Below are 12,839 nucleotides of genomic sequence, written 5' to 3'. Positions count from 1 at the left end.
TTTATAGATGCCATCTCTGATTCTGTGTAACTCCGACTCAGCTAAACTTGTCATGAACATTCTCAATTCAGAGTAACTTACACAAAATCCATAGGCGTGCAGCGTATCTATTATGCTACGAGATCCAAATTCATGGTGCATTTGAATGGCTAGACCCAAATGAAAAGGGGTTGTTGTGTTTGTTGAGGCATAAACTAAACACTCTGCAAGAGCAACTGCCTTTCGATGTATGTCATCTGACGGCGTGTATAAAGCTGCATTCATCTCGAAAGCTTTTCTGTCTATCAACCATAGTACAAACTGCAACAAACTGTCAGGAACAACCTGTTTGGACGCCTCTTGAGAAACTCCACTGGAGGCTGGATAAGAATCCTTCTTTTTGACTTGCATTATGTTGTGTCTCAAAATCGTGACTGCATTTCTAAGAGTTAACATTTTGTTTTCCTCATTGAAAGCCTCCACATTTACATCATCATCATCACCATCAAACCTTGCCAAGTGTAGCTCCCCCTTGAGTATGTGCGCTGCATGGATTGCATCAGCTAGAGTTATGGAACTGCTGAGTAACATGTTTGGCGACCCCTTGCCAGCAATCCTCTGCACTGATATTCTGTCGCCGAAAAAGGAACAGAGTCTCGTTTTAAGTTTGTCACTTTTGTAGTTGCTGTTGTTTGAGGACTGATTTGTTATGAGTTCATTAAATCTTGCTGTGATTTTTGCCATTGATAGAGCTTTTCCTTCTGTGAAAAGATCGATTTCTATCTCCTCCACTAGTTTTGCAAATGCCTCATCATGCATAGATTTCTCAGACATCATGTCATCATCGTCATTCATATGCTGTACTTGATTGGCTGCTCTCAGAAATCGTTTCATACAAGTCTCATGATATAAACCTTCTTTGGCAATTAAATCTTCACCTTTTATCCTTCCAATTACATCCATGTCCCCCACTGCTATTGCTGCTACATTTAGGTCACCAGCTCGTTCAAAAGACTGAATTGTGTGTAGTTTGTTGTTACCACGATGCTTTTTGAAGCCACAGATTAAACAAGACGACCACTTTATTGATTTGACAGATCTAGTGGACTGCACGTTTGTACTTACAGTCGCCTGAGAAACAGTTTTTGGGAGTATTGCCTGTGTTGCATATTTGACATTTTGCTTACTGGTGTAGGATTTGAAACAAGATCTATGGTATGATAATGTCAGTGAATCATCGCGCTTGACGTTTATGATGCGACGCAATACTTCATCTTGACGATGGTGTGCAGCTGAGACTACACTTTTTGAACCATGGATTGTTCCAAATGTGATGTCCCCGTCCTGTCGCCCACAAATCAGACACTGTTCGTGTACATCATTAAATGAGAACTTGAGTTTTTTTCTTACTGGTGCCAGCTTTAGAGGGCTGGGGTCGCTGGAATAGCCAGGTTCCATAATTAATCTGTAAATAAATCATAAGTTTGTGCTCGTGTTTTTCTTACAGAAAATATTCAACTTGTTTTCTTTGTGAAAAGAACGTGTAAACCAACAGACGCCTATTTGTAATCATTACTAGCGAGGAGGAAAGCAGTATTAACCTTTGGCAGTGCGGCACGGTGTACGCCGTGTCTAGGCCTAATTCATACCACTAGCACATTTGTTTTTGGTCTCATTTAATCAGAAAAGATATATATATTACACAACGTTTGTCGTCATTACGATCATTTAGCCAAAATATTCAATTTATCCTACTTTTTAATACAGATACACATGGCAAGTGGCACGCTGCTATCAATGAAATGGAAGGGTCGGCGTTTCCCGAAGCATATTCACTGTATATTTTGATAAATCTTTATAATTTGAATTTATATTCGCTACAATACCAACGTTAAATGTGTGATATATCTTGCATGAGCAGTATTTACCTCAATAATTATTTCCTGTGACCATTGTGCGGTTGTGTTTACGTTTAGTGACAACAAGGGAGATCACTCCCAGCTGAGGATGTATGGACAACTACTTTTATATATACAGACATGTCGGCGTTTTCCGATGCATATTTTGTTCCAAATTTCTAGATTAACGTCCATGTGAAATTCATTACGACAAATTTATTTTGATTCTACATACATTAAACTTTACCAAAATGCATACTAAAGGTATACCTCTTTCAGGGGCATAATAATATATGTTTCAATGGGAAATCCGGGAACGTTTGCTCGGCTAATACATTAGCTACAAAACACCTTGGTTGTAAAGATCTTTTATTTCCACTGAATACAATCATACATTTATACATCAAAACCTGATTTGGGTTTAACACCGCTTTGAACACTATTTCAATTATATCCTGGCATGTCGGTTTGATGTGGGAGGAAAGTTTTGTTTGTTTGTTTGTTTGTTGTTTAACACCGCACTCAGCAATATTCCAGCTATATGACGGCACTCTGTAAATAATCGAATCTGGACCAGACAGTCCAGCGATTGACAACATAAGCATCAAGCCACGCAATTCGGATCAATGACATGCATCAATGAAGTCAGTGAGCCTGACCACCCGATACCATTAGTCCCCTCTTACGACAAGCATAGTCGCCTTTTACGGCAAGCATGGGAGGTAAGCACAAAGTGATGCAGGTTCCTGTGGTTACCACTATGGTGCTCCCTACAAGCATGGGTATGGTGCCAACAAACCAACAGTCATAATCAGGGCAAATCTCAAATTTAAACCCACGATGATAGGTTTCTGACAATACAAGGAGACACAACTCTAAACAGCAAATTGGGTCACTGTAGATGCCCGAAACACCTGTACATTCAGACAGAACAAAACACGCTCCTGTGGAAAGTGGCTTCTTAGATTAGCCCATGATGTCAAAGTCATCTCTCTGTAAAATAAAATATGATCATCAATTATAAAAAAATTAATTTGGTTAATATTTGCAACATCATTTGTTAACATTCCTAGCATCATAGCAGAAAGCTGAGACTTTTTAGTTCTGTTCCAGAACTATGAGACGAAAATGTAGTCTCGAAAATGAAAACATTCCAAAATATTCTTTGTTAAAATGTCTTGTTGGGCTTTCTCATCATGAAGTGAAATGGGGTTTAACATCATATCCAGGATTATTGCACGAAATGAAGAGACGTGTGTGACTGCTCGTACTAGATTGGACTATAATGGCTTATAGTGCTAGCCCACTAAGATACCACAGTTTAACATGGATACCCCATTGAAACACACTGAGCTGACCAGCCCATGTTTTATCCCCTTAATGACATGCCCCAGGCAGGGTAACAACAAGTACCATCTTTTAACGTCTTTAGGTATGACGTGGCCAGGGGATCGAAAAAAATCTTTATTTCTGTATAAATTACCACCAAAGACAATAAATAGATCTTAATTGTGCACCCCCCCCCCCCCCCCCCCCCCTTTTCAAAAAAGCTGTATCCGCCCATGATAATTATGGTATAAATTTCCCTACAGTCATCCAGAGCCATGACAGAGAAGCTGGCTTGTCAAGTAGTTCACTCACAATATCATTGTAGTCAAGGACGTGTTTCCTGATGGCGGAGGTGTCTGTCCAGGTGATGAAATCCTCCATGTTCCTGCAACAGTGAGCGAGATGGGTTCAGTACCACAACGTTTATATCGCATCACAGCATGTCAGTGGGAGGTTGAATGAAAAAATAAATATATAAATAGAGAATCTCACCCTGGTGTCTTTTTTATATCAAATATATATGATGTTGATATATTTGATATCAAAAGACACGAGGGTGAGATTTTATTTATCATCCAACATCATTATTCCAACTTTTTCAGTTTTTAGATAGTAATAAGCAGTGTCTTAAAGGGGAAGTGTACACGCAAAAATCACTTTCTTTCTTTTTCTAAACAAAACGCAATTTTAGAATTAGTTAGTATCTGTGTTTGAAAATATAAACTCATTTTTTTCACAGTGAAAGTAGGAAGCTCACAATAGTGTGAAAATGATATGCCATTATGAGGCCTTCATTTTTCGAGCTAAACAGGCCAGAGTTATCCCCCTTAGATTATGACGTAATTGGTGCCAATTCAACTGGGTCCCTGTCTATTCTCAACGCAAAAGATATCAAGTACCAGTTTGCGGTAAAACAACATGGCCTACAACACACTCCGGCGCAGTGGTGACTCAGCATAACACTATGCTGGCTGGCATCTGAGACGCTAGAATCACACACCTGTACCTACACCACACAATTGTGATATTTTTATATTTTTGTCTATGACACTACTAGGTTAACACTTTTAATGTGGAAAAAGTACACGAAAAATAGGTTCATTTCCTTGTGAACTTGCCCTTTAAGTGTAAAAAAATGTTTTGCTAACAGGTTCAGCAGCAGAGCCATTAGTGACTTCATTTGATTGTGATGTCATGGTGACCAATGACGTCACAATGGTCTGCAAAGCATTGTGATGCAATAATATCATTGCAGCGATATCTACAGTGTATATCTAAAGTGAGAGGCACTTTATCTCCTTACACAATCTTTACTCGGCACTGTCTGCACATGTGATTCAAATGAAGCATGAATGTTTGGTTGGACACAGCGTAAGGTAGATTTCATCAAGTCAGGAACAAAGGTAGCGATTTTCTTCATTTCTAGGTACTGGGTACAACACAATAATGCAAGGCTGGTGTTTGGTGGCGAGGCAGGCGGAGATGAAAATCATATACCGTATTCGACCTAATAAGCGTGCTGCTCTAATAAGCGCCCACGGCGATATTTGCTAACATATTGGCTAGTGAACAATACCTATTAGCACCCCTTCCGATTGATCAATGTACACAACACTTATTTATTTGCGTATAATACGAATTTGTGTTATATGCACCCTTAATTATGTGCAATTAAATTCTGGAAAAATGTATCTCTCGTATATAAACATTTCAGGCTGTCAGCATAAACCACAAAATTTATCTTTCAACACTTTTTTTTCCATCAAAATAATATTCTAATAAGAGCCCCCTATTTCTAATTTTGAGAGCACGCTGGGCACTTATTACGTCGAATACAGTAATTCACTTATTATAGCTGAATGATACAAGTTCTGGAGATGTACCCACCTTGTGACAAGAAAGGCAGGGTCACTGATCACCTCTGGTCCTACACGAATGTCTGGATAGTGTTAGGGACAACAAACAGGAACAGTTCAATGTTATTACTCTCATCGTTTATACATCGGCAAATGGAACACCTTCCTTCCGAAAAGCAAGAACATAACAGTTTGCTTCCATATATATAACATCCAGTCGAAAAATAATATAAAACTATGATTCACTTACATTTATTATTGTTCATCTAATTTTGGCAAACATTTTGAATCATCGTCTAAGATCAAGGTTCGAGAGATCTACATTAATGTCACATGTCACTGTGAAATAATTACGCTCCATTCACTACCATCATTACGTGGTGAAGATCCGGGGTAGAATAGGTCTTCAGCAACCCATGCTTGCCGTAAAAGGCAACTATGCTTGTCGTAAAAGGCGACTAACGGGATCGGGTGGTCAGGCTCACTGACTTGGTTGATGTATGTCATCGATCCCAATTGCATGGATCGATGCTCATGATGTCAATCATTGGATTGTCTGGTCCAGACTCAATTATTTACAGACCGCCGTCATATAGCTGGAATATTGCTGAGTGCGGCGTAAAACAACAAAACAACCAACCAACCAATCATTACGTAATGCAGCAATGAATATCTGCAAAACACTCTTTCCAAAAATGCGGGGGAGGGATCTTGGACCCCGATGGGGGCAGTATATCGAGAAATCACTGTATCTTTGAAAGCGGCTGCCCCGGAGAGTGGAAGGTTGGTGGTTCGATCTCTGGTCATGTCATACGAAAAGATTTTAAAATATGGTACTTGTTGGCTCAGCATTAAATGGACAAAACAAGGAATGGTTGGCTTGGAGTCAGTATAATACATCTGAGTGGGCTATCCATGTTAAACTGCGGCATGGCATCTCAGTGGGGTAGTAACATAAAACCGGCATAAGTCCAGACTAGTACAAGCAGCCACACATGCAGGTCGCTATATATAAGTGCAATAATCTTAAATGTGACATCACATCGACAGTTCTTTGTGTTTTTAAATCATGCATGAAATAATTTCCAAGTGTGACATCATTTCCACGATTCAATTCTCAAACCAATATAATAGAACTCCGCACAGCAAGCTAACAATGCAAGCACTGCGCAGAATATCTCTTCAGTCATGTTTTTGTTGAAGGCAAAGTGAAGATAAAGCTAGTAACAAAATACTAATTGCCAGCTTGTTTGGATTATAAGCTTGTGTTTAGGTTTAGGCTTAGATTATAATATAAATGGCAAGGTCATATGAAGACAATCACGTTCCACTCTCCTATCCAGAGTTCCTTGCAGGCAGGTACCTCTGTCACAATGATACAGCTTACACAATCCAGTCAAGATGTTGCTTATGTTTTTCATCTACACATATATATGAAAATGTGACATGAAATATTAATATTAACTTAAACGTGTAAAATTATTATCATTTACCTATTCATCCTTTATTGCCATTGGTTGTACAGTGTGCTGTCATCGAATAAAGACAGCGAGATATACGGTCACTTTGATGTGTAAAGCCACACTGTTATGAACCACACTGTGGCATTTGTAGTTGCATATCTACATGAATATGCAAAACAATACGTAAAGCACACAGAAAGTAGGCCTGACTGTTCTTTTTTCAGAATAAGTGTGTTTGTATACATACAAGAGCAAAAGTCTGGTCATGTGATAGGCCTACTCTTGGGGTATAAGGCAAGCAGAGCTGAGTAAACTCAGGTGTTATCAGCTAATGCTTACAAACATTGCTTCAGAACAGTCGACGTGCAGTCTCTTTTAACCCCATTTCACTTCACCTCTCTACATCCTTGAAATCATGCTCTGTTGAAATTCATGGCTTTCACAGAGGTAGTGAGTACAGTTTTATGTTGCTGTCAGTAATATTCCAGCAAAATCACAGCAACGGAACCCAGAAAGGGGCTTTACGCAAAGTACTCATGTGAGAATCAAACCCAGGTCTTTGGAGTGGCACGCCAAAGCCTTAACCACGAGGCTAACCATCTGCCCTGGGCCTTCATAGAATTTAACTTCATAATTTGCCTGAAGAAATTCTTGTTCAGAAGAGGCAATGTTCTTAAATTTAGAGCCATGAGTTGGAGAAAATCTCTGATAGGGAAGATATAGATGGAAATGCAGAAGTGACTTTTAAAGCAAGGTTTGGTGGGTAATGGTTCCATGGGTAATGGTTGTGGTGGCACATGGTCCTATGCACAGCGCACAGATCACAAATCAGGTGAAGTTAAGCAACGTCAGTCTTGAAGAGTAGTTGGATGGGTGACCATGTTAAGCAGCTTGACTCCTGAGAGTTTCTAGGGCTTCTGTCCTGACCCACACTGAAGCGCATGTACCACATGTGGTGTCTCCTTAGACAAGTGACTTTGTTCGAAATCTGCCTCTGTTCACCCAGCAGTGAGTGGGTACCCGGTAGGATGAGATGGCAATGTGGCTGTTAACCTTCTAGCGCCTCACAGGCAGCTTGGGTTGTATACTCCCCAGGGAGCTGAGAATGAAAATCGAGTGCATACTGATCCATTGACCGGGGTTATAATAGTCTAGCGCTATGAGCATCCACTGGGTGAATGGAATCTGGCGCATTTTAAATGCGCTTATTATTATTATGATGATTATGATTATTATTATTATTATTATTATTATTGTACATGTATTTACAATCCTAGAATGTGCATATAACACACTGGACAATTTAGGAAGGGGACCTATTCTATCCTAAAACCAAACAAAATGGCTTCCCAATGCCAGTCAAGCGGAAGGATACGTCCTTGTTCTATGAATGTTGTTGCTGCACGCAGATTCTCGGCCATGTGACTTCTCATCATCACAATCGGAAGTCGCCTCCTACAACAAATAAAACAAACAGTTACGAACAAATCTTTAAAATACAAATAAATCTCTTTGAAAGTTGGTGCTACAAATATTTCCTAGGTTATTCAAATTAATGTTAATTTCTTGATTAACTTGCACAGAATGCCTTCTAAAACTACTGAATTCAAAAATGAATATGTATGAATACATGATTAACCTGAACACTTACTGGTTCAGTTTGATGACCTGTGACCTAGCCATATTTAGTTACTAGGTATTTACTTTCTTGCCTGTTATCAATAAGTATTATGACTTATACGAACATTGCTTTGTGTGAACAGTGTTAAGTCAGGTCTTGCGATAAGCACGAGGTAATGGGCACCTATTCTGATCTGCTATCGCCACAGAGGCAGTAACAATTAACATACATATAAAATAAAGAGATCATCTGTCCAGACATTGTGTTTTTTTCATGTCCTAGATATGTGTTGAAGTTTGAAAACAAATACCTACAGCTCCTAGAAAGCAGTAGACAAAACAAATGGGCCCTGTTCCATAAAGCAATTGTAATTCAATGTTTAAGTATCACTAAAACCACTTTGTGGAACATGTCCTAGTCCTAAAACATATTGAATGTATAGATCAAACAATTCGTTCCGGAAAGAAATAATGCAATTTTCAGTCGACAGCTGAAGAATGGACTAAAACAGTCAAAGGATTTTACAGTTGCTTTCATGAGTATCATTGCATGAGTTACCTCCCCTGGACTATAGCTCCAACAGCAAGCATGACTGTGCTGGCAATAGGTTAGAAAATACTTCATGTACATATAGCGAGTGAGTGAGTGAGTTGGGGTTAACACCACTTTGAACAGTATATAAGTCAAATCACAGCATTACAGTTTGATGTGGGAAGAAAGCCTGTTGTGTGCAGGTCTTACACGTTTACCACTTTGGTAAAACACACAAGCATGGCATTGGCTGAGACACCTACAAATATAATCACTTGCTTGATAACAGTGTTAGAACCTACACCGAAACGTCGCTCCTAATTGTAATAAAGAAGTTGTTCATCCATAAATTCTTATCCTTACTAAATATAATCAGGTCGACACGGGATTCGAACCCAACTTTATACGTTTCTGTTCCACCTAAGAGTCAAAGTCAGCACCTCAGACAACTAGTCCGCCTTGCCTCCCATGTACACCTATTAGTGAGTGAGTTGGGTTTAACGCCGCTTTGAACATTATTTCAGTTATATCACGGTGTGTCAGCTTTATGTGGGAGGAAAGCCCCAAGTGATGCAGGTCTAAGACGTTTACCACTTCGGTGAAACCCACGAGCACGGGTATGGTGCTGACAAACCTAGAAACATAAATGGGGCGAACCGGGATTCGAACCCACAATCATAGGTTTCTGGTGTGCCAAATGGGACGCAACTCTGCACAGCGAATCACGGCGCCTTTGACGACTGGGCCATCCGTGCCCCCTGTACACATATTAAAAGTAGGAAGGAATACTACCATAAATCAAACTATTACAAGAGTGAGTGAGTGAGTTGGGTTTAACGCCGCTTTTAACAGTATTCCATTTATATCACGGCGTGTCAGCTTAATGTGGGAGTAAAGCCCCAAGTGATGCAGGTCTCAGACGTGTACCACTTCGGTGAAACCCACGAGCACGGGTATGGTGCTGACAAACCTAGAAACAACTATTATAAGATATATCGATTGTTGACAATTTTCTAACTATATCACAGCAGACTGTAAAAAGGCCTAGGTTTGATTTCCTACATGGGTACAACGTGTGAAGCATATTTCTGGTGTCCCCCGCTGCATTATTGAGGGAATATTGCAAAAAGCAGCGTCAAACCGTACTTACTTACTCACTCACTCACTCACTCACTCACTCACTCACTCACTCACACATTGTTTCCTCACCTACAAAATGATGATGCAGTCACCCTCGACACAAGCTGCAAACTGCCTTTAGTCGGAATGAGCCCCATGCTGTGTCTGGAACAGAAAAACAAGCCTGAACGATCAGAATGCAAGAAAACATCTTTAAAAAAAACACAAAACATAACAATGTTCTTCATCAGACATGTATCACTAAATCAATGCTGTCTTTGACTTTGGCCACTAGTTTGAAGCCCGAGCCCTATAAAACGTCTTTCGGTCTAGTAAAGTTTGCTAATACATGTATATGTCCACACATTAAAACTACTGAAAATGTTGTCAAATGACAGGTTTGGGCTGGTCAACTCAACAGTTTCTGCCTCAGAATGTCGATGTACGGTTTCATGCAATAATTCTTGTCCAGTATCATACATCTTGGTCTGAACCCCTGAAGGTCCGGGGTAGAATACAGCTTCAGCAACCCATGCTTGTCGTAAGAGGTGACTAACAGGATTGGGTGGTCAGGATCGCTGACTTGGTTGATGCATGTCATCGTATCCCATTTGCGTGGATCGATGCTCATGATGTCAGTCACTGGATTGTCTGGTCCAGACTCGAGTATTTACAGACAGCCGTCATATAGCTGGAATACTGCTGAGTGTGGCGTTAAACTACAAACAAACATAGTGGTTTGATGAATCTATGGGACAAATCTTATGACTAGCAATGGGGTGCCGGAGACATATTCTGGGTCTCCACTGAGCTTTTGACACATGCAAAGCATAAAGAGATTTGGTTGGTTTGTTGTTTAACGCCGCACTCAGCAATATTCCAGCCAGATTCACGCAGGACTTCGCCACTTCCCATTTAGGACACTTCATTTAGGAACGCAACTTTAAAGGCCTTTAAACTGCATGCAGATGAACCAGACAATTTATGAACCCTCCAAAAGAATTGGCAAGTCTTGTTGCCAGAACTGTATTCCGCATGATTAAGCTGAGACCATGAGAAATTCTATTCACTACAGTTTCAACACTAAGTGTACGCTGCCGGCCACCTCATGATATACATAAATGTTTATTTACTAAAATTGAAAATAACATTTAATACCTCTATATATAATGTACATTATGTATATCTACCTATCATGTTTTCATATCTAGATAGTTTGTACCCTACCCTACGAGGGTGTTTTGTACAATAAAATTCTTGATTCTTGCTATCAGGGTCACAACTGCCATTAATGTAAGCTGGCATTCTAGCTACTGCATCACAGTTTATATATTCTTGTGTTTAATTTTTTTAAAATCCATTGGCATATTCACATGGCTTACATGGTAGAAGAAGAAGAAGAATATTTATTGTACATAAACCCCCACAGGGGCAGGATACAAAACATGAAGATGACTTATTAAAACATTGACATACAAAACAGAATACAAATATTGCTATGATTATATTGTTAGGGAGGAGATGCAGATTTTCTTTGCCTAAACATTTTGTGGATGAAATTAAAGGTAATTTTTGCAAAGGGCTCTGGTGGATTTAATAGTATTTTTAGCGATAGTGGTTGCATAGCAAAGCCGGGTGATGAATTTAGTTCCCCTCTCAGATCTTTTTACAGAGGGCATCGCAACAGGAAGTGTTCCTCATCTTCTGTTTCATCAAAATCACAGAAGGCACATAATCTTTCTTCTGTTGGAGTGTTAAAGTATCTTCCTCTCTCAATTTGAAGGTCATGAGCACTGAGTCTTAGCCTTGTAACTGCTTTGCAGTGTTCTAATTCAGTGGTTACTTTTAGATATGGTTTAATTCCGAATTTGTCTCCTATTTTCCTGAGGTGTCTGAGCTTATATGGTATGTTAAACTCACGCTTAGTCTCTGAAAATAAATAATTTTGATAGAAACAAGGAACGACATTTAAATTGAAAAGGAGAACAGTGAAATGGGAGTTTCAGAAGTAGCCTGTGGAAAATCTAGACTTTCTTCATTTGGAGCTACAGTATTTCAGGATGGGTTGGACGGAAGGGAAGTAATATGGTTGAGGGACTGTGAGGCACACTAATGGCATGATAATGGTATGTGTACTTCATAGAGAGGGAATGTTTTAAGTCCTGGAATTGGTCAGTCCTCACTGAGCATCAACAACTGTCAGATCTTTCACATCATCATTACAAAGCATGTTCAGAAACAGTGTGTCATGGTGACTGTCCACCCAGGCTTGCTGACTATCTCACGCAGGTTCTTGTCTTCGGCCCCTTATCCTGCTGAACCATTCATTCATTTAATTCATATTTTGTAACCAAAAACATACAAAGAGAAACAGTAGCATTCTTAACAAAACAACAGAAATAACCTGTGTTCTTGATGTACTAATCTTTGGTCATCAATATTCAAAAATGAAGAATCTTTATTTATGGAAAAGGATTATAAATAATTGAATCCCATTAAATTGTCTCTTCTGACAAGCACAGGGGTGGGGTGGCTTGGAACATATTCTGCCCTAAGGGTCAATCTTCATTAAGCATCATCAACTGTCAGACAGTTTGCATCATCATTATGAAGCATCCCCAGAAACAGCCTGTCATGATGACTATCTCTGCAGGCTGGCTGACTATCACACAGGCTCGTGTCAGCATATCTTGTCAATCTACACATCAGTACAGATACAAGACAGCCATATCATGTCAATGAAACTTATCGTTGACGGACAATACTCTCCCTCCGCTCTGTCCAGACTTGTGAGCAAGACATGGGATGATGCAACCTGTTTGGGAACAAAAACTGATAAACAAAGCCACTCAGGATGTGGGTTATCACGCCACCAGGTCGGAGGACAGCTCAATCTGTCAGATGACATTCACTCATGGACAAGCAATAAAAGCTAGTGTAAACAGTTGACATGTGATGTAATTTAAATATTGTCATATTTTTGTGTAATGACAACATGACCAAGTCTTGCATCAGCAATATCATCGCCACCACAAAGCTGACC

At 39.7% G+C, this 12,839-nt stretch overlaps 1 protein-coding gene across 1 annotated transcript in view; it reads right to left on the bottom strand.

The window, feature by feature from the left end:
* Window positions 1-2,498: 2,498 nt before the first annotated feature.
* The window catches only part of LOC124143475 (U3 small nucleolar ribonucleoprotein protein IMP3-like), a 114,438-nt gene continuing 104,097 nt past the window's right edge, over window positions 2,499-12,839 (bottom strand). The window contains exons 3-7 of the mRNA XM_046512472.2: window positions 9,887-9,961; window positions 7,901-7,980; window positions 5,094-5,145; window positions 3,519-3,591; window positions 2,499-2,870 (exon numbers count right to left, since the gene is read on the bottom strand). Of these exons, the coding sequence (XP_046368428.1) occupies window positions 2,844-2,870; window positions 3,519-3,591; window positions 5,094-5,145; window positions 7,901-7,980; window positions 9,887-9,961 (307 nt within the window). The 3' untranslated portion in view covers window positions 2,499-2,843. The remainder of the gene's footprint in view (window positions 2,871-3,518; window positions 3,592-5,093; window positions 5,146-7,900; window positions 7,981-9,886; window positions 9,962-12,839) is intronic.

Source organism: Haliotis rufescens, unplaced genomic scaffold (assembly GCF_023055435.1).
Source record: "Haliotis rufescens isolate VD_foot unplaced genomic scaffold, xgHalRufe1.0.p SCAF_8, whole genome shotgun sequence".
NCBI classification, from domain to species: Eukaryota; Metazoa; Mollusca; class Gastropoda; order Lepetellida; family Haliotidae; genus Haliotis; species Haliotis rufescens.
This window is presented reverse-complemented; position numbering and strand designations above follow the sequence as displayed.